This window comes from Falco rusticolus, chromosome 12 (genome assembly GCF_015220075.1).
Source record: "Falco rusticolus isolate bFalRus1 chromosome 12, bFalRus1.pri, whole genome shotgun sequence".
Classification (NCBI taxonomy): Eukaryota; Metazoa; Chordata; class Aves; order Falconiformes; family Falconidae; genus Falco; species Falco rusticolus.
In genome coordinates this window covers 23,401,825-23,422,734 of record NC_051198.1, presented here as the reverse complement: position 1 = coordinate 23,422,734, position 20,910 = coordinate 23,401,825, and the positions used below count along the sequence as shown (strand labels likewise).

The window sequence follows — 20,910 nt, the reverse complement described above, 5'->3', positions numbered from 1 at the left end:
CCAGCACTTCAACTTCCTTCTCCAACACGCCCCAACCCCGACACCCCCTCAAAGCAGGAGCAGTGATCACGCTGCCCCACTCCCCTCACACCCACCCCCCCCCAGTTTGAACCTGCTCCCCAGGCTTTGCCCTGGCACACCAGTCACAACCCAAGGAGGTTTCGGATCCTCAGCCTGGTACCGCAGCTCGCTGCCCCGTGCGGCCACAGGCTCGTCACACAGCCCACTGACCCAAGAGGCCTTACCACCATAGTCACCCCCCACCCACCATCCCCACCGCCAGCGCCACCCCCACCCCCACCCCTACCAGGGGCAGGGGCTGACCCCAGCTGCACCCTGCTGCAGGTCACAAAGCTGCCATGTCTTACTTGGATGAATCCCTTCAGTCCCAGAGCACTGGATTTTTGGAATTAGGCTTTTTTCAGAAATTTTTGGAATCAGGTTTTTCAGAAGCAGCCTTACTCCTTAGGCTGTACCCAGGAAAGTCTCCCAGGTCGGAGAGGCTAGCTCTCCCCCCAGAGCTGTTTAACCCCTTCACCTTGCTTCACCTGGGCAGTGCATCAGCAATGGGGATCAGCTGTGCAGGACTAACTCGCTTGCACCTGAGCTGTGGGCCTTTCGCCTCCTCAGCCCCATGATTTACAGCACACCACTTCAGTTTCAAGCAGAAGTACAAGTCCTACCTTGACAGCCTGACTTGTTGTTCCACGTTTCAGCTGCTCTTCAGGGAGGTATGAACTTGTCCTCTCCAGCTAAAGAAATCCGATGTCCCAGGCAGCTGCTGGGTAAGAGCTGTTGTGTAAAAAGGGGCAGCAGCAAAACCCACTTCAGCCTTCTCTGACTGCACATTAAAAGGTCCTGCTAAGTGCTTTGGGTGGAAAAAGCCTCATCAACACATTAGATCAAGGACTGGGAAGAAGGATGTCTCAGCATCCTAGATAAATCTTGAACAAAACACTTCCCTCTATTTTCTATTTTTTACAGTGGATCTAGGCATGAGGATTCAATGGGCACCTGAAGCAAACTGCAACTCATGCATTGACAAACCCTGATGCTTTCTGTCAGATGGAGGAAAGAGCTCCATTGCTCATCAGCCCCCTGCCACATCCTCTGCATCATTAGCAGAGCCACACGCAGCCCAGCTAATTGTGGGCCTGCCGAGGGCACTAACCTTAGCCCCTCGCTGATGAGCTGAGAAATTTCCTTGGCTGCTTTGTTGCTCTAGGGCCTCAGTAATATGCATAGGGTTCTGGTTCCCTATCTGGGGACCAAATGCTGGAAAATTAGGTTCTCTATTGACTTTTTTTATGTACATAAATTCTTTATTGGACCTAAATCTCAGAGCTATACCGAATGAAGGCATCAATTACTAGGTCTCACCTCAGTAATTAGTCTTTCGTGTTAGCTGAAAAGCCTAGCATTCCCTCATTTGATCAGAGGTATCTGTCTCTTCTCATTTTCTGTCATTTTAGATATTTTCATGTCAAGCCTGATCTTTTAAACTTGAAGGCTCATGAATTAGAAGGCAAATGGTCTGTAATATAATAAAAATGAGGGCTAGAAGTTACTCTAATGCATGTTAATTAAATCTATTTTATTCTACAAAAATACCCATAAACACAATTCAGTTGCATGGAACTCACTCAAAACTGGGGCAAGATTAAATAGATCAATCCCACCACATGATATTCCAGCCTTATCTCTTGTGCTTATGTCATCTCCATTTAGACAAAATTTAGACATATTGTGCTCTTTCCTTTATGGATCTTAGATGCATACAGATTGCCTTAGAAAGTATTCCTTTGGTTTGGGGTTTTTTTTTTAGGGTTGGTGGGGGGTTTTTTTTGCTTTTAGGTAGTGATACCATGACCTTTGTTTTCCTCTAGTGGCTTGAAGACTATGACAAGACATTCAGACAACCTGACTACTGACATTGCAGAAGGATGAAGATGAAGCTGAGTTCCTCCTCTTCATACACTTCTTTTTCCTAGCTTAATTTATTAAAAAAAAAAAAAAGAACCAAAAAAAAAGAAACCCAGTTGTAACATCATCTGTCAGCCCATCTGTCCTCCTACATATGGAATAAACAGAGAGTGACAATGGTGGGATGGGCACTTTGTTGGGTGGAAAAAGCATCTTCCGAAGGTTTGGCTGCTCTGCAGAGTGGTGAACATGAAAGGGACCATTGAGGTAGCTCTTCCCTCACCTCCACGTAGCTCAGCACACACGCTGTCAAGCACAGGCACTAGCACTTGTGCAAAAAAGCAAAACTGCTGAGCTGGCAAGCTACTGAACACCAAGAAAATCTTCTAAAAGCTTAGGTGACCTGAAGTGCCACAGTGATACAACTATTCTTCTTCCAGCTTGAGTCCGTGTTTGTCACTCCAATACACAGGACACATCTTCCCTGTGAAGGGCCAGCAGAAGTCAGAAGGGACTGTGGGTTGCACAGCTTAGGACAGCCGTAAGCAGCTCTGGTTCAGTGTCCCTCGTCACCCCAGGGTCAGCCAAAAGATGCCCTCATCACCTTTTTCCCCTTCTGCCACTCAGCCATACTGACAGTGAGCTGAGGTGGCTGCACACCCCAACAGACCTGAAAATTACTTGATTTTCTAGCTTCAAGTGCTAAGATGAATGAACATTCAGGCATATTATCAACATCATTACAGTTAATTGCACTTATATTAAGCTCCCACTCCCTGCCTAAATTGTGCTTTTGCAAATACTAAGACTTCTGGTTGATGTAAAGCAAACCCTCTCCTGCAATGTCCTCACTCTCCCCCTTTTTTCTAATGACAATGTTACCCTGCGGGTTACTGGAGCAGAAGCAGATGTGGTACTTGTAAGGTTCAAATGCACAAGCAAATGAGAAGAAACTGCAAAAAAAAGACTTTTGTTGTTGTTGCCCCTATTCAGAAACTAGACAAAAGCTTTATTTCAAGAACTGGGTCAAAAAAATGGTTGGAAAGACACTTTAACAACACATTTCACCCAAACTTTAGAACCCTAGAGAGGCACACAACATTGAAATTACCTCCACAAACACTGTATTCCTATTTTCTTGCCCAATCCTTCCATTCCTTTAGATAGAAACTACTCTTTTCTCCCCTACACCAGGTGGACACCAGGAGACTGAGAAAGATGCAGAGATGAAACTATGGCGATATTCTGCCCAAATGGAAGGACATCCTTTTAATACCCTTCTCATAGGAATCAAGAGTTATTTATGTTGCCTTCAGCAACAGTTTATTTGACATATAAAACAGGACTCTGCCTCCTGGGCTTTTGATGCTTGGTAGCTGTACTCAAAGCAAAGCTCTGCTTTTATATTTTCTCTGGCAGATTTTTCATTTCATGTACCTGCCACTGGACTTGGATTTTTCACGAGTAGCACCGCTGAAGCACTCCAGCAGTCTGGCTAGCTCATTTATCACAGCAGCTTCATGTCTAGTGTTTTACTGTAATTTAGCAGCATAGCTTTTAGTAAATTAATAATTGCTGTCATCTCCCATGAAAGGGAATATGGAGATAAACATTTTTCCAGCTTAAAGTGTAGGTCCAAAGTTTCTTCCCCTTCATACACTTTCCAAAAGTCTGTACTATAAGGGTTGCTTATTTTTCAGAAAAACTGGAACATTTAATGAGTACTGGTTTACAGCCTAACACGATGAAGTTTCAGTGAGCCAGCAGTTCTGTTCTGGGGAGAAGGCCAGGCCCCAGAAGATGGCTTTCATTTTATATGCCCATCATTATAGTGACTTGACAGATGTTTAGAGTGCTCTCAAATAAACATGACAAACAGAATTAACATATTATCTGTGCTTCCCATACTTTTCACTACAGTGATCCTATTTATTTATTACATAACCACAAATCATTCCCAGTAAACTGCATTGGTTAAGAATTAAAGTATCATCCTAATTCCACAAACACACACCAACATTTTAACATCCTAATTCAGAGATTTCTTCTGTGCACAACATTTTTTCCTTTCTTCAGAATCCCCCTGCACTTCACTAGATACCCAAGGCGATAAATGAACCATTGGTCCCACAATAACGAGGGAATGCAAGAAGTTCCTGGTAGTCTACGTGACTGGGGTATTCAAGACGAGTCGTTTTCCTTGCCACAAGAAAGAATGTGGCAATTTCTAATTAATTAATAAAATTTCTAATAAGAAATTAGGCATTTTGGTATACAACTCGGTGAAAACATACAACCATTTGATCTTACCATGAATCTGCATTACTATAATACCAACCAGCCATGAACAGAGAACTTCACCACATGCAGCAAAAAGCAAAGAGATGATCCTTGTCTCCAAAGGTTGCAAGTCTCCAAAAGTTACAGTCCCAGGACAAGACAAAGTACTCTACATCTATCTGTGTACCTGTATTTTGGCACGATGGAAACAAAATGAGTGACTACAATAAATTTGTTCTGAGCATGACAGTAGCCAAGCAGTACTCTGTCTTTTTATCACAGCAAAAGAGAAATTGTTAGTGACTGAAGAAAAGGAGATAAAATACTTGTAGAGATCTTCTCTCATGTATGAAGGGAAGAATGTGCTGGCACTGATCTGCAGCAGTAAAAAGAAAGCAAAACACAATTCCAGAATGCTTTCTATGTTAGGTATCCAGAAGTGTCTTTTTTTCTTTTTACATAGACATCCTAACACAATTGTTACCTATACTAAAGAGGCTCTTGTTGCTGCTCTCTGAATCAGCCACAAACTGGAACTGAGTACCTAAATCTAACTCTCAATCTCCTCTATAACCGCCATACAACACTACAACTGTAAAATAAGGGGAAAAAATAAAGGAGAGTGAAGGAGAGGAAAAGAAAGAGAAGAAAGAGGAAAAAAGGCAACATCATAGGGGTGGGATATTGCTGGAGAATACTGAGGAAATAAGGTATTATGCTGAACTGTTGAACTGGATTTGTTTGTAATGATTTTTCAGGCTAATCATTTTTGGTTCTGGCTTTTATCGTCATCTGTAGGATGTCAGAGGAATACAAAGCCAGGTGTAAAGGACCTGACTTTAGGGTACCTTGATTTGTAATGCTTTGGACTTGCATTAAGGATCAGTGCTTCAGATATAGCTCAAATACAGATTGACCATCAAAAGCTCCTGAGATAATTGTTGTCCCAAGAATTGCCACTGCTCCTTTGAATTAATTTTTAGTTTGTTTATTTCAGGATAAGATTTAGTGGAGGCTCACAGGTAGTTTCAAACCCAAGCTACATAACTGCAGTGATGAGATAGCACTTCAATCGTCAAGATACCTCACCTGTACCACTCCCAAATAGCACAGGTGGGGAAAAAAACCCAAACACTTGAGAACTTAATCACCACAGCTGCCCCCAGATCCTTTCAGGTCAGTAACCCCTGTCTTTCTGTTCTTCCAACTGGCTTTGAAGACCTTTTTTGCTGCAAAATTAGCAAACTGACAGGCAGACAAGCTGGAAGAGGTGGGCAAACAGCTTTATTTTGGTTTCATGCAATTCCAACAGCTGTCTTAGGCACTGCAAGAAAGGGCAACCATGGAGGTCTGCACATGACATCTTCATACATAATGTCATGCCACAGTCTCCATGGCAACACCTTGTTTTCAAAATTTCTGGCATATTAATTGGAAAAACACTAATCAGATTCTTAGTCCATCTTTACCAGTCCCCATGTACGTTTTTTCACCAATAACCCTTTCCACCTGCACTGGAGATTTCTAATAAGACCAGAAATGTGCAAACCAGAAGTGTACAGCACAAATTTGCTTCGGTGAGTTACATCTGTTACGCAAGCTGCCACAAAAAAAAGTCCATTAAATTGTATGAAGTCATTTAACTACATCCTACCTACATAAACAGAAACAAACAAACAAACAAGGAATGCAAGGAAGATGTCCCGAATTAGCTTTGTAGCTAGTTATGCATTTCTGCATTCTGTTTACCTGTATGGAGTAACTGGCTTTCAGATTTGTAATGAGAAGGAAGAAAGGTTCATGGTATGGCCTGTAGTCAAGGGCTCTACGTAATCTCTGCTGTAATCCTTTACTCTCAGAGCAGCAGACTTTGTTAAAGGACAGTAAATATGGAGGGAGCAACTTTATTGAGACTAGCAGAGCTAAGCTGATGTGCAAACGCAGCCCTTCTGTACTGACAATAAAAATTCATTTCAGTTCTAAACCTGATTTCCATGATCACCAACCAGTAGCAAGAATTTAGAGGAATTTTCTCTTTACTAGTTTTCAAGGAACTGATTTCTCATATTTTCAGCCTCCGCTAGTAGAAACCACTTCTAGTGGCTAATTTTGTACTAAAGTCTTGCTCAATAAAAGGCAGGTCAAGCTCAAAAGCAGCAGGCAGCTGCAGTGATAAAACAAAACCACAGACTCTGCTCTGATCTTGACAGCAAATAGGGACCCACTTTTTCAAAACCCTTTCTCTATGTAAAACTCTTTTTAAGGGCTTCATATTGGAAAAAGAAAATTTCATCTAGCATGTAGCTGTGGAGCTCCTGTTCCCAAAGGCCATTCCTGTCCTACAAAGACCAAATCCATCTCTCCTTACTCCAGTTGTGCAGTATGAGCAAGAGGAAAAGTTTCCTCCTTTTCAAGCTATCCCATCATTCATTCATCAACCGGCACCCAGAAAAATGTAATACCTCTGTGGCTGGGGCACATTCAGAGCTGGCAAAAGCACTGCAAAGGAACAAGCGTGCACCGATATAACGCAGGCTGCACTCTGATGCTCTTCTGGCAGTCTCTAAGGACACAGAGAGATGAAAAGGTCTTTGTGCCTGTGCCACCTCCACTTTATAAAGCACACAATAGTACATGACACGTTACTCCCACTTTCACTTTTCACAGTGGAGCCTAATATTTTATCCTCCTTTTTGCTACAAACCACTAAGGCATTCTCTATTAAAAAAGCATTCAGACTTTGTGACTTCACTCTGTAGTTCCAAAGGGCCTAGACTGCAACTCTTGGGCTATTATTCTGCCCAGATGTGCAACACAGTGCCTTTACATCTGTACAATTCCCTCTTCTGCTACAGAACAAGCAAAGGTGGCAAATTATTCTAGATGCTGTATACGTTACAGAGAAAGGTATGCCAAGTATGGGTGTGCTAGTTAAAGTGGAACCTTACTTCATCACGTTTACCACCAGATCTAGTAGACTTAGATCAGGAACTATCCCCTGCAGGGATGCACTCTACCTCATGTGGGCACATCCTAGATTTGCCCCTTTCAGACTATTGCCTTCCGTATCGCCCTACTGGGCTCAGCACTCCGCTGTCAGGAAACTTCTGCATGGCAGAAAGCATAGGAACGCTTCGGATAAAAAACCATGATCTTGGAAAAAAACTTCAGGAATGGCTTTCCACCACTCTAGCATGCTTGAGTGCATGAATACTGAATCACCTTTGAGGAAAATGCAAAATCCACACAAAACAGGAGCAGTTTTGTGCCTGATATAAAATCAGGACAGTATAGCAATGTATTCTCTCACATTCCCATGAGAGAAGTTTTTATCAAATAGATTCGTATTTCTAGTCATCTAGCAAAGTTAAGTCTGTGTTTCCCCTGAGCCAAACGGGACTAAAATACACTTACTGTGAAAGTCAGCAACATTTTTCAGGCCTCCCTGTTTAATTTGAAGGACCAAATAAATAGTGCAAAAAAAAAAAAAAAAAAGACCTATCACTAAACTACGATTTAAAAAATCATTTCAGGCTGTTGTTCACATTCTGGAGAATATAATATTGTTATTTATTACTAACAACAATTAGTACATTCCTATCAGGATCTCTATTATATGCATATTACATGCCTTTCTCTGGAGGACAAAGATCTGGCTGCATATAATTAGTCTTGTAGAATTAGCTAGAATTAACAATTCAGTTAATAAAGTAAATCCTTCTAAAAGAGTTTCTCACTGGGAATATTCATTTGCCAAAGTCAGACTAAAGATGTCTATATGAACCCTCTTGTGACATTGCCAGAAAAAACAGTGCACCCAGAGCATTTAATGAACACTACCAATAACAATTAGTAACAGTGGAGACAGAACACAGCATATTATCCCAGTTTTAGTCACAAAGAATTATAATACCAGTAGCTTGGCCATAGTGTACTAATTACAAACCACAGAGAAATTAGTTGCTTTCTCTATTAGCAACTAGACTGGAAAAACAGCTAAACATTCAGAAATAACTAAAACAGGCAAAAAAATAATATATTGTTTATTACATCACCAGTGTAAACTGCTGTAACTCATAAAAAGCTGTGAAATCCATTGGTTTTCTAAAATACTGATTTTAAATTTAGCTATAGTTTCAAATCGCTAAGTTTACATGAAACAATAGTCAATGTACCAAGGTGGGTTTTGTAGTCAATTTAAGATGATACAATAGTGTCGCTACGTAGTGAAGGCACAAATACAACTGGGCCCAGAATAAAAAGCTGTATAAGCTACTGCATCAGCTGTTGTATGTATAAAGGGTAAAATGATGTTGTTACACAACAGGTACATTACCTGTTTATAAACTTATTCAACATATTACTCTGAAAGTTTGTGAAAGCATGATAAGCAATGGCCTAAAACTAAAATCTTCAAATTTTCCAAGTGTAATAAACCTGTTCCAACTGATTCTCACACAAGCTCTTTACAATTGTAACAATAATTTGGCAAAGCAGAGAATGCTTGCTCAAATGCAAGAGTTAGCATTTTTAATATCGCTGTGTAGCTCAACAGCTTTTTATTTCTAATAACAGTAAATCAACATCATCTTTATTTTTCCCAAATTTATTCACAGTAAGGTTATATTGTTCATTTAAAACTGCAGGGCAACACAAACAAAAATCTTATTCATGTTTTTATGACAAAATAATTACTTTAACTCTGACGAATTCATGTAAAAGGTATGTTTCTCAATATATAAAATCTTTTCCTTTCAAACAGTATTGCAACGTAGGAAAGGAAAGGTAATTACCACATAACTGTATGACAGCAATTAGAAATATTACTGCTGTATTTCGACACTATATTTAGTTTCCCTGACAGGAAAATTTCCTTCCCAGGAAATAAATCTATATACATATATAGACTTGTGATGTGCATGTAGGGTTGAGTAGAGTAGAGCAGCCTTCCATTTCTTCCACAGGGCATGTTGTGTACCTATTTAGAGGTCATTGGCATAGAAATAACGCTGGAGAAGCGAGAACTCCAAACAAACATACAGACCAGATTTTCTCCCACCTGCCATCTTGGTCTTATGTTCTGCTCAGTGACCCAAGAAAGGTCTGTTCCAGTTCAAGGGTGATCCCTTTAGAGGTCCAGCACTTCTGTGGGCTCCTATGTTACAAGAGAAGGAAAGCTGGAGGGTATCAAAAAAAGTGTCAGGAAGAGGAAGACACAGCTAGAACGTTCATGAGATTCAGCAGGCTTCTGGGTTTGATCCTTCCAGGCTGTTTGCAGCTCAGACAGCAGCACCTCAAGGCTGCCTAAATACCAGAAAAAGGAGGACAGACAGCCTGGAGCTACAAAACACAGAGGGGATGCCAAAGCAAGCTCTTGCGCTGGTACTCAAGCAAGAATGGGTCATGGAACAAGTTCTCTGCAGCTCCATCTCCCTGCCTCTCATGCAGGGCTATCCAAAAACTGAGGCTTTGACCAACATAGACACTTTACCAGATGTAACACACTAGAGAATGCAAAAAAAAGGCAAGATTATCACAGGCAGCAGTAGAGAATACAGATTACTTCTAGCTGCTGCTTTATTTCAGATCATTTTTATTAATGTATTTCTCAGTGTTAGTGGAAATGTTAAACTATTTTGTTAGGTGTCACATGCGCCTTTACAGATTCTGATGTGCTACGAACTTGTCTCTCATCCAAAATGTTTTGCCAATGTCTTTTTTTTTTTTTTTAATGGTATTTGATTGGCAGTGCAAAAGAAAGCAACCCTCTACGAAACTGAAATACCATTTTCACAAACTTGCTTAAGTAGCAAGTATTCACACGGTCTGGAAACGTCCCCATGCATGCGTGAAAGGAGGTTACAAATGGATTTTCATTAAGTGCTAATTCACACTTTCATCACTCCATACGTGGAAGAGAAAAGTGAGCTACGCAAAATTTCCTGAGACAAGACAGACAGGTTAATACAAAAGTCTGCTCTTACAGAAAGGAAAAGCCTCTATAGATTTCATCAAATTTTATAAATTCACTTCACCATCCTCAGTATTTGCAATCTATCACTCTATGTGGAAAGGGAAAAAAAAATAATTTCCAATAACATTAACGGTACTAGACACATTTGGATTGTAATGACTCTACCTACTTATACTATCTGGATTATTGCATCTTTTCTTCTTCTTCAAGTTATTGAACTTACAAATAAAGGATTTCATTGGTTAATGCTTTGTTCCAAACATGTAAATCTAGTTCAATAAGGTAGGATAATTTAGAACAGTATCTTTTATATATAAGTTAACAGGGGTTCTTTTCCCAGAGATCATATACAAAGCCAAGGTAAATAAATGCTGAATGAATTTATGAAACATTATGAAATGCTAATATCTGAAGACTTGTCACAGGATCTCAAAGCAACCTACTATTTCCAGCAGGTCCTGAGATGCCCCAAAAATTCTTTAAAAGGAAAGAAATCACACAGACATTCACTTCTATAGGTTCATAAATGGAAACAAACTGGTTAGAATGATCCAAGGATTTAACCTAAAGATATCACACGTTTCTGAGCATCAAAGACAATTATTAAATGTTACCAGTCCCTTTCTAAACAGGAGAAGCAAAAGCCACTGAGACCCATCGTATGCAAATCAGATTGGAACGATGTAAGGAAAGGATCCTCTTCACTTACCACCATGTGGTTGCAGGATATCGTTCCCTTGGCCAAGACCTAATTAAAAGAGGCCATTGTAATATATCCACTGCAGAAGTGACTGCTCCAATGTGAAAGGCTACTGGCCTTGGAGCTGCTTGTTCACGCCCTTCTGCAGAAGGTTACCAGCAACCACAGCAGAACCGGCAGGACAGCAGGTTGGAGCTCCCCGCACCTCCCTCAGTGCAAAGATGGAGCCATCACCATCAGCTCTGTAGAACACGACAGGAGAAACTGCAGCCTGCCGAGGTTTTGAAATGAAATAGCAAGAAACACAACTTAAGGTACAGCAACCAAAGAGCATTATTTTTGATATCAAGGAAAAAAAAAAAAAATAATCTGTACTGAGTCAAGCCTTTATTGCTAAACCAGCTTAAATTAAAGCAGGTGGCAAGCTGCTATCCTCTGTAACCAACAAATGCACAAAAATCAGTATCACAAATTATTTCTTAGCATTCCAATTGTAGCAAGCAGGAGATTCAGAAAATTTTCTTTTAATTAAAAACTTTATTTTTCATTACAATTCACAGTTTATACATGGCAAGACGAACCCTTGCCATGTGGACATTCAGAACACTGTGCTGGGGAGACAAGGGTCTTTGTTATAAGAGCATTGCTCGGTGCTGTGTCATGGAACTTCCTTAGTTTTAAAAGCGTACTCTCTGTAAATGTTAATTGACTGATATTTACACTGAATTGACTGAATTTACATATTAACTTATATTTATTAGAAAACAAGCTAAGCATCTGAAAAACATTAACATTCATATCTTGCATGTTATCTAATGGTCAGAGATGCTGTAAGATTTGCCACTTGAATCATGCCCAATCAGCAAAGTCCCATTCCTAAATTTACACAGAGCCTAAATTATTCTTTAAGGCCTGTTCTATTCATTTTATGTACAGCCAGGTTACAATAGACTAACATAAGAAAAAAATGCAAAATTATCCATTCCGTCCTGCATTTCTTCCGAATCTCACATATACCTACAAGCAAAACAGAAGATACAAAATAAATGTGTTTTCTTAAAACCAATAAAGAAAACCCATAGTCTGGTTTAGATCTGCTTCTCATCAGCCTATCCTGTCTGAACAATCATCAGTATTCAGATTGTGCTATTTATCAGCTCTTCTTCATGCCTGTACTTATATTCAGAGCCATCTCTATTTGAAATGTAGAAAGTCACAGTGATACCAGTTTCAATTGCATTCCCACGTTAGTCACAGCTCCGGCACAGGCAGCCACTGTACAGTGTAACATTCAGGTAAGCACTCCAGCAGGATTCCTGGGTAAAATATCATATGGCATCTGGTGTGATGTGACTTAAGCTAAGAATCCTTTCCATAGAGCAAATAGCTGGCAGAAGTCTTATGTTTATTAAAAATAGCTGTATTTTTCTGCATTGTTTTCTGGATGTGGTTATTAGAATACAGCAATTAAAAGCCTCTACTGCCTCTGCTTAAAATAGTACGTTTTATTTGCTCTTGTCATCTACCAAGTAATTTAGTGATCAATAAGCTGCAGATTTTTTGGTACATCTGACGCAGAGAAAAACAACTGCTGAACACTGCTTGAAAAAAAAAAGACCCAAAAAGGGTCTTCAAATTCTGCAAGTCAGTGTGAACGAGTATCAGCTGGACCTGAGTAAAATAAAATGCTTCTGGGGGACATGTTTGCAACTTTTGAAACTGCAGTGCCTTTAAATTTAGAGCTAAGAACATCATTTGATGATTGTTGAGTTTTGGCATTCATTCATGCTGGTTGGTATCTTCATGACAGACACCTTTAAAACGCCATCGTATCAAGAAGAATGAAAGCTCAAATGAAATACATTTCTCATGCAAAAAAAAAAAAAAAAACCCAAAACCAAAACAACAAAAAAATCAACCAAACAAAAACCATACAGGAACTGTAGAGGTTCTGGTTCTTCAAAAGATAAGGCACTGACAAAAATTTCTTAGGTAAAAGGCTGCATAAGAATTTCTTGCCATTTACAAATGTGTTGTAGTCCAGAAATGGTCCATTCCTAGGCTCAGTAAGGTAGACCCTGAAATTTTAAGGACTGATCCCTCAAAGCTACATTGTTACCATAAACAAGTGTGATTCACTCTTGAGGCCATATGGCACGTTAGGAGAAGTGAAAAACAGTCTGGGCAGATAAAGGCAGAAGACATTGCTTGTTCCAGCATCTTTCGATAACAGGAGTGCCATTCATCTTTGTGTCTGAAGAGATGCGATGGTAACTCTGGACTGTAGTTTCTGTGGAACTCATGCACACACATAAAATGCTATTAGCATTGATCATCAACAGGGTGGAGAAAAAAAGGTGTATGGCTAGTCTAAGCCAAGAGCTTCTCAATGACTGGGATCCAAAGTCATGGCTACTTAATGTTCTCAATAACGGCTATCTCTTCTGCTGCACAGTGTGGTGTCAAACCATTCATGTAAATGCTGTCCGTCTTTGTCAGAGCTGGCAAGATGTCCTTCTCACTGGTGAGATGGTTGACTGACAGGGTTCTCTTGCAGGGAGTCAGGTCTTGGTTGTGGTTGACGGCGAGTTCTGCAGAGAGCTTCCTTTTGATAGAGGTAGCCCGCTGGAACTTGTCGTAGATCTCCACACTCAGGCGCCTTCGAGTTTCTTTGAACTCTGCTGTGACGTTGGCTGTCCACTCCGCAGCATGGGCTCTGAATTCCCCTACCTGCAGCAAAAATGGGAGAAGGAAAAAAATAAACAAACAAAAGGAAGCATTATGGGGCCAAGTACTTTAGGCACTGTTTAGGCTCCAGAGCCCAGTCAGAGCGCAATGTGGCTTTGGGCTGTCAAAAAGCTGCTGCTGCTGCCAGCACAGATTTCTTGTTCAGTTGCCATCAATAGAGGAGTCTGCAGCATGAGAAATGTCACACTACTAAGAGTTAAAACCGGTTCCAAAAACACAATAAAAATCTTTTCTGCTAATTTTTCCTTAATTATAGGCAGCCAGCAATGCAGGGAAGCTGCAGAGCCCTGACAGCTGCAGGGTACCCAGCTGGCCAGGGGATGCTGAAATCCCAGCAATCCGGGCTGTGTTCTGTATTGTTACTAGGGTGCAGAGTTATTTATGAGCACTTTTACTGTCTCTGGATAGATCCCTGGGAGACTTGGCAAAGAATTTTCTAAATTTAGACAGAAAAGCTTTTTTAAAGGGCAACGTCAGCTGCTTGTATTCTCTCTTTTCTATGCTTGCTCAAACGTGGCACCAATACAGTGGCTGTTTCAGTCATGTCAGCAACATGTCTGCTTACCACCCCGATTCCCCTGAAATGACACGGTAAAAAGCAGCACGCAGATAGTTGCAGAGTGGGACTTGGAGAGCTGCTACAGATTAGAGCTCAGGGAAGTGCAACCTGCCTGCCAGTCGCCACTGCTGCACGATTTCCATGCGGCATCGGGGGGTATTTCCCCTGCGACACGCACATCTCCAGTCACATCAGCTGCCAGGCGCCAGGTGGTACCACCGCTACCCTTTCACAAATGTATGTAGATCCCCGCTCTCCAGTTCTTGTGCTCTAACTCTCAGTGTCCTTATACCGACAGGCTTTAGAGCTTTATGGTAAAGGCTGATCCACTTTCATTAAAAGCTACCATCATTTTTTAGTCTTTAAGATTTCTTTCCACCATTTTGGTGATTCAGTACTAGGAACGCTAGAGCATTCCATGAGCCCAAGCTCTGAGAGTAGGGCTGAGGAGGGGGAGGAAGACAGCTTCTGGCACAGAATCCCAAATTATACTTATTTTTCCTCAGATATGCATGAGGTAGACAGAACAGCTCACCCAGATAATAGTCCGAGGTGAACTATGGCCTTGTACTTTATAAGATTTTTATATTTTTGCCCTGTACTTCAACCAAACCGCTATTACAATAGCAAATAAGTTCTATAGGTAATTAAAGGAGGCACATTTTGAAGATATCTCATTATAACTGCAAAGGAAATAGATTGTTTCTCTGCAAATCTCTGTTTTGTAGGGAGTTTAAGAGTTGGAAAGTATAGCAAAGAGAAGATGACTGCTGATAAATATAACTCCAAAGCAAAACATTTTAGAAGAATTAACTTAAATTAGTCTAATTGCTACTGCTCAGTCCAGAATTTCAGTCATTGGCAAGCAAGCTCAGACTTGGTGAGCACAGAAACAAAAAAAAAAAAAAAAAAAAAAAAAAAAGACAACAGAGAAATATGGGGGTAAACCTCAGAGAAAAGCAGCCACAGGCTTATTCATGCTTTGCAGTGCAGTGGAAAATAGGAATATAACGAAGGCAGAAAACAATCAGCTCACCCAGGAGTGAAGGAAAACTTTCCCCCTCCAGAAACAAAACAAAAAGATCTCTTTACCCAGGGGTCATTTTATTACATTTGTCTCTGCTTCAGTGAATTACACAGATGACTAATGTGGACCCATTATGTATATTTTCTAAAACAAGGATTATTATCTGTAATACACAGAGGATTCACCCAGCTGAATTATTATTAGTATTTAAATTGTGCAATTAGGATCAGACACACTGCACTTCAGATCTGAAAATAATGAAATCTGCAACGCTGAAACATTTCAGCTGCTACAATATTTTTATCTGTAGTAAACAAGTTATAAAAACATGGTAAGCAGCATCAGTGTACACCCTGGGGCAGCTTTGTCCTTCTCCAAAGCTTTACTAAAGGCAGGCTGCTCAGGTTCTGGAGCGTGCTCTGTCCAGGGGAGCAAAGAGCCGCTATACAGGTTCCTGTTTTACCCTACACATCTGTACCCCTCATCAGCTGTGTAAGCATTTGCCAGACCAGTTATTTTGCTCAGACATACATCCCTGGCATTGCACATGGCCACATTCAAGGGATAGTATCAGACCGGTACCTTTAAAATTGTGTCTTGGCAACCTACTGGAAGCTACAAGCATCCTGAGCTGTTCTCCCCCACCCATCCACCCCCACCGCCTATGTTTGTTAACATTCCTTTTACTAGTAGTTTCAGTTCCCAGTTCTCTCATGTTTTCCCAGAAAATTAAAACACCAGGCCATGCTTCTGACAAAGGCAAGACTATGTAACCCCTAGGACAGGCTCAGAATCCCCTCACTAGCCCACCTCACCACATGGTGGTGATGGACCTGATGCTGCTGTATTTTAACTCATGCATGCAAGTTATTCAGGAGAATTTTTAGATTGCAGTTTTTAGGCCACCTGATGCCTAAATTCTAATTAGATTTGTTTTGGGAAGCAAGTTTATGCAGACAGCTGAAGAACATCATTAAATATGCCTTTGGAGATGTGCTCACATTCCAACTAAGGTGATGTGGAACATGAAGATAGTGGACTCAATTCTATCTAACCATAGACCAGAGCTACGATGCTGTTTTATATTAAAATCATAGAAAAAATTTGAAAAAATGCAGTGCTATTGCTAAGCAGAATTGAAATGTATTAGTAGTAAAATAGAGGTAACTGGCACAGCATGAGAAACTAGAGGTTCAGTGCTGTGTGAACTATGCGTGCCCCAAATTACTGCTTTCAGCCCCCAGCTTTTGTGTGAACCAAATGCACTCAAAAAAATGTTATTTCTTCAGAATAAAATTCTCAATTCCAGACCACTCATGGACTCAAGCACAAAAGAGTATAGGAAAAGCGCAGTTTTTAACTACCAGTGTACACAAGCAACTTGCTCTTAGAATTTGATCCCTCCTTTATCCATAAGGTCATTTCTGTATATGCTCAGGTTCTTTCTGTCCTTAGGGTATGACATTTTATCATACTGCATTACAAATCCTCTTCATCGGGGGGCTGACAGCCACAAAACGTCTTATGCAAAGTGATTGAAATGCCAGTTGCCTATACTGCTCAAAGAAACACCAAAAATTTAATGTACCTACCTAGCATAACAATTATTTACTTCTCTCCAATTCTCTTGCCTCATTACAGCACACAGCCCTGTAGACTCTGCAGCTGTCATAGTCGGGGGCAATGTGACATGAGGACAAGGCCTCAGTCACAGAAATTTTTGACATTTAAGTACTTTACATAAGGCCAAACGACACTAAATACTTCAGAAGTAACAGGAAAAACATGTCACAGTGATAGCACCTGACTCAACCGTACGATACACAGCACTAATCTGGTGATGCTGCTCAATTCTAACCTTCGTGGAATAGAAATGCCATCAGTAACAGGACACAGTCCCTAGCCCAGCTCCAGGATTGACTTCCTCTGCATCAAAATCCAAATTAGACTGCAAGGCGTCAGACATATTTCACAAGGAGCATCAACTCTAACGTATTAACATTGTACTTTGAATGTCAACAGCTAGTAACTTTTCTAGGTATTTATGAAGCAATACCCTACTACTGCCTTATGGGTCCAGGCAATACAGGTCTCCGTGACATATTCTCAAGAAATATGGTGATGGTAACACAACTAAATATTCCACACACCACCCTTCACCACAAAAAACTAGATACTCTTCTATCAAATAAACAGTGTTGACTCATTTCCTTGCCTTTGCCCATACCAGGCTGCCTGGCCTCCAAGCTACCACTGCAGATGGGCCTGTATATCCCATACATCCTGCATCATATCTGACAGCCCCATGGGGATGTCTCAAACACCATGGGTCATCTCCAGTAGCATCTCTAAATGTCTATGTTAAGGTGTCTCTACCTACCTGTGGTGGAAATGTCATATCTACTCTATTGGGATATAATGAGGAATAGCCTCAACAATTCTAAAGTGTGTTTACATATTCCTGCTAAACTTCAGATTTTTGGGGGGGTTGTCTGTTTGCTTTTAACTATACATCAAAGAAATAAGTCATGAACTTCCCGAGTGACCAGTTCCCAGGCTGGGCACATATGTTCTCACCAAAGTAATTTAAACACAGACATACTGAATTTGACAGAACTAGGAAAAACGGTGGACATTAAGCAACCATTCCTTCACGTACTCCTGCCAAAACCCATCTAAATGAATAATGACCTAAAAGTGGCTCTCAGCCAATATCACTGATGAGACCCAAACTCTCTACTCATTTTCATCACCAGCATGTTTTAGCTTTCTCACTGTCTAGCTGAGCTCTGTGCTTGGACAGAGGCCAACAGCATAACACAGAATATACATATGTCCAAGGGATGCTACTGTTAAAAAAAAAAAAAAACCCAACCAAACAACATCTGAAGAGACTGAAGCACCTGCTTCATTCTTCAGAACATTTATTCTAATTCCTCATGCTTGTCAGGAGTTTGGGGATCTTTCTGGATGCTCCGCTTACAACAGATATCCAAATAATTATACAAACAAAACTGCCCACCATCCAAGATGACCACTCATCCTGTTAAGTGTCATCTGGACAGCATAAGCCATAATCTTTACGTGAGTAATCTGTACTTTGAATTAAGCCACATCTGTGGTCTAACAGAAAAAAACCCCACAAGCCTAATTAAGGGCATCCTTAAACCAAAATAAGTAGACACTTGCCTGAATTAACTTTGCTTAGTTTTTCTCCTCTCTCTTAGGGAGGTTCTTGGAAAAAACTGAAACATTACAGTATAACCAGTTAATCTACTTATCAAATTGGAAGAAAGGTATCCTGCTTGGACAGAACTCAGATACACGACATGAAAGTTATGATATACTTGGGATGAGCTAAGCCACTAAGTACCAAACAAGAAAAAAAATCAGCATTATATATACTATGCAAGCAAATGAAAAAATATATTTCTAAATAATGTGTTTAGCTTCCTCTTTCATAGCTGTACTTTATGGTGCTTCCCTTTGGCATACAGGACTCATATATTTTACAATGGCCATGTTAGTGCAAGCCAAAAAAATGAATTAAAGAGCTAGTAGGTGAGCTGGAGATATCCATCTGACTGCATTTTAGGAGGGGGAAATGGCCTTCCTTACAAATATTCTTAACGCTCTAGAAGTTCCTCAGTATATAATTGCTAACATTTATCCCTAATGCATTCTCCAGAGTTTTGCAGCTTCATTTTTGTCTCTCCATAGTACTTTTTCTGTTACTTAAAAATAAAAGATCTAATTACCCTCTCCATAATATGCTACTCAGGGACAAATCTAGAAAGAGCATGTACATGTCACATTATCCAAGCAGCAGAGTACAGTACATAACATTTTGTCTTAGCTTTCAAGAAACTCATCCAGCATTTGCAGAAATCATTCTTAAAGTCCCACTTAAAAATTGAAATGGAAGAAAAAAAAATAATGTAGGTACAAAGAGGGCTGATCGGTTTAACGATGCAGCTGCTGTGCGGGTTGATTCCCTGCATGGGTAGGAAGTTTGTCTATCTGCCATCTCACTTGCCTGCAGCTCTGGGCAAGCACACACCACCTCTTCCCACCTGAGCTACTGCTGGCCGCGACTCTGTGTTCACTGCATCAGTTGTCCATAGGCTAAAGAAGACTGGAGGGCAGGAGAGAGAGACCAGTCTCACAGATATTTTTATTGAAGCCTGTGCATTTCTTGTACATTCAGTCTTATTTACAGTTCAACTCAAATTCCTATCCCAATGATCTGGCTTTTAGTATTTCTGTAATTATATCATTATTGGTAAGTACCCAAACCCCATCGTACTATAATCTGTGGGCAGGTACTGAGAAGACTGTGCTGTACTTGTCTTTGAAGGTAAACAGTACAAAATGCAACACAGAAATACCACAGGCAATAATGAGACACCTATGCTGAGCTTTCCCAGGTTGTTTAACCACTATCTTCTATTCCTTCATTCTGTCAGGACTTCAGGTCTGTAGCTGAGAACTCTTCTACACCAGGTCTTAAAGCTACCAGAATTTAATTTCAAAGTGACTGGCACAAATGAAGCACTAAGTGATCGATGTTTTGGTTCCCCTGGCTGGTATACATATTCCTCTGTTTTTCAGGCAAATATTACAGGGCACAACATTCTATTTTGTGAAATTGCCATCTTCTGGAGCAACAGACAGTTGTATTTTTGTAGTCATGGTGGTCAGAAATGTTTTGGGAACAATGCTCTCCCACTGGAAATGGGATTATTCAGTCCCATAATAAGCAGTGTTTGTGAGTTCATTCTGGTGAGCAATGATTGTTTGGTTTCACCCACATAACTTCCATAAGCACATCTGATGCCTTGGATGAAATAAGCTATATTCTCCAATGGGAATGCAGAGAGTCCATGAATTTTGATTATCTTTTTGTGGAGGAACATCTATGGTGGCAGCTGTGGGAATATGTTTTGAGGAGATGTGACAGATGGCAGATGCAGAAATGGCCCTTCTGCTCTATCATGGTCTGATTCAACAAAATAAAAACAGGTAGCCTACAAAATAAAAAAAATCATGTCTACAAAAACAGAACCAGATAGACTAACAGTCACCACAATTATTTTGTTTTACCTTTTTTTCCAGAAATATGAACACTCCTAAGTTAGGTATCTCCTCAGAACTATTACTGAATATCGCCCATCAGACAATCTTGGCATAGAGCTGCACGTGTGTCTCTCAACACAGTACACAAGTTATTGGCCTGATTATCTCAGTCCCTAATGGTCTGCTTGCTTAACTTCCAAAGAAAAAAAAAACCCAGATGCTGGCTTTTCCTATCAAAATAAGCTTTTCTGTTTAGTGGTTTCACCTACCTCAGAGAGCCATCCAACCCCTCTTTCAACCTGGTAAGAGCGAATGACATCCACCTGTATCAACCACAAGAAACTATTTAGGTGTACTTAAAGCTCCACCAGCTGAACCTAAGGTGATTCAGGAGAACAGCATGTATTCTCTGTCTGCACTCCACAGCCAACGTCTCTGCTGCAGCAGAAATAGCAAACCTTTTAAAAATTACACTAGAAGCATAATGAAACCCAAGCCACAAGCAGCTGAAAGACTATCTCCACTTTCTCCCCCAGGAAAGAGGCAATGACTGTTTCAAACTCAGTGGACTTCTGTAGCTTATAAAGATATGCTAAAGAACACATAACCAAAAAAAAAAAAAA

At 40.4% G+C, this 20,910-nt stretch overlaps 1 protein-coding gene across 2 annotated transcripts in view; it reads right to left on the bottom strand.

Annotated features, from left to right (window-relative positions):
• Positions 1 to 11,332: 11,332 nt before the first annotated feature.
• Positions 11,333 to 20,910, bottom strand: part of KCNK2 (potassium two pore domain channel subfamily K member 2) — a 104,157-nt gene continuing 94,579 nt past the window's right edge. For both annotated transcript variants that reach the window (XM_037406005.1, XM_037406006.1), the window contains exon 7: positions 11,333 to 13,607. In XM_037406005.1, the coding sequence (XP_037261902.1) occupies positions 13,290 to 13,607 (318 nt within the window). In that variant the 3' untranslated portion in view covers positions 11,333 to 13,289. The remainder of the gene's footprint in view (positions 13,608 to 20,910) is intronic.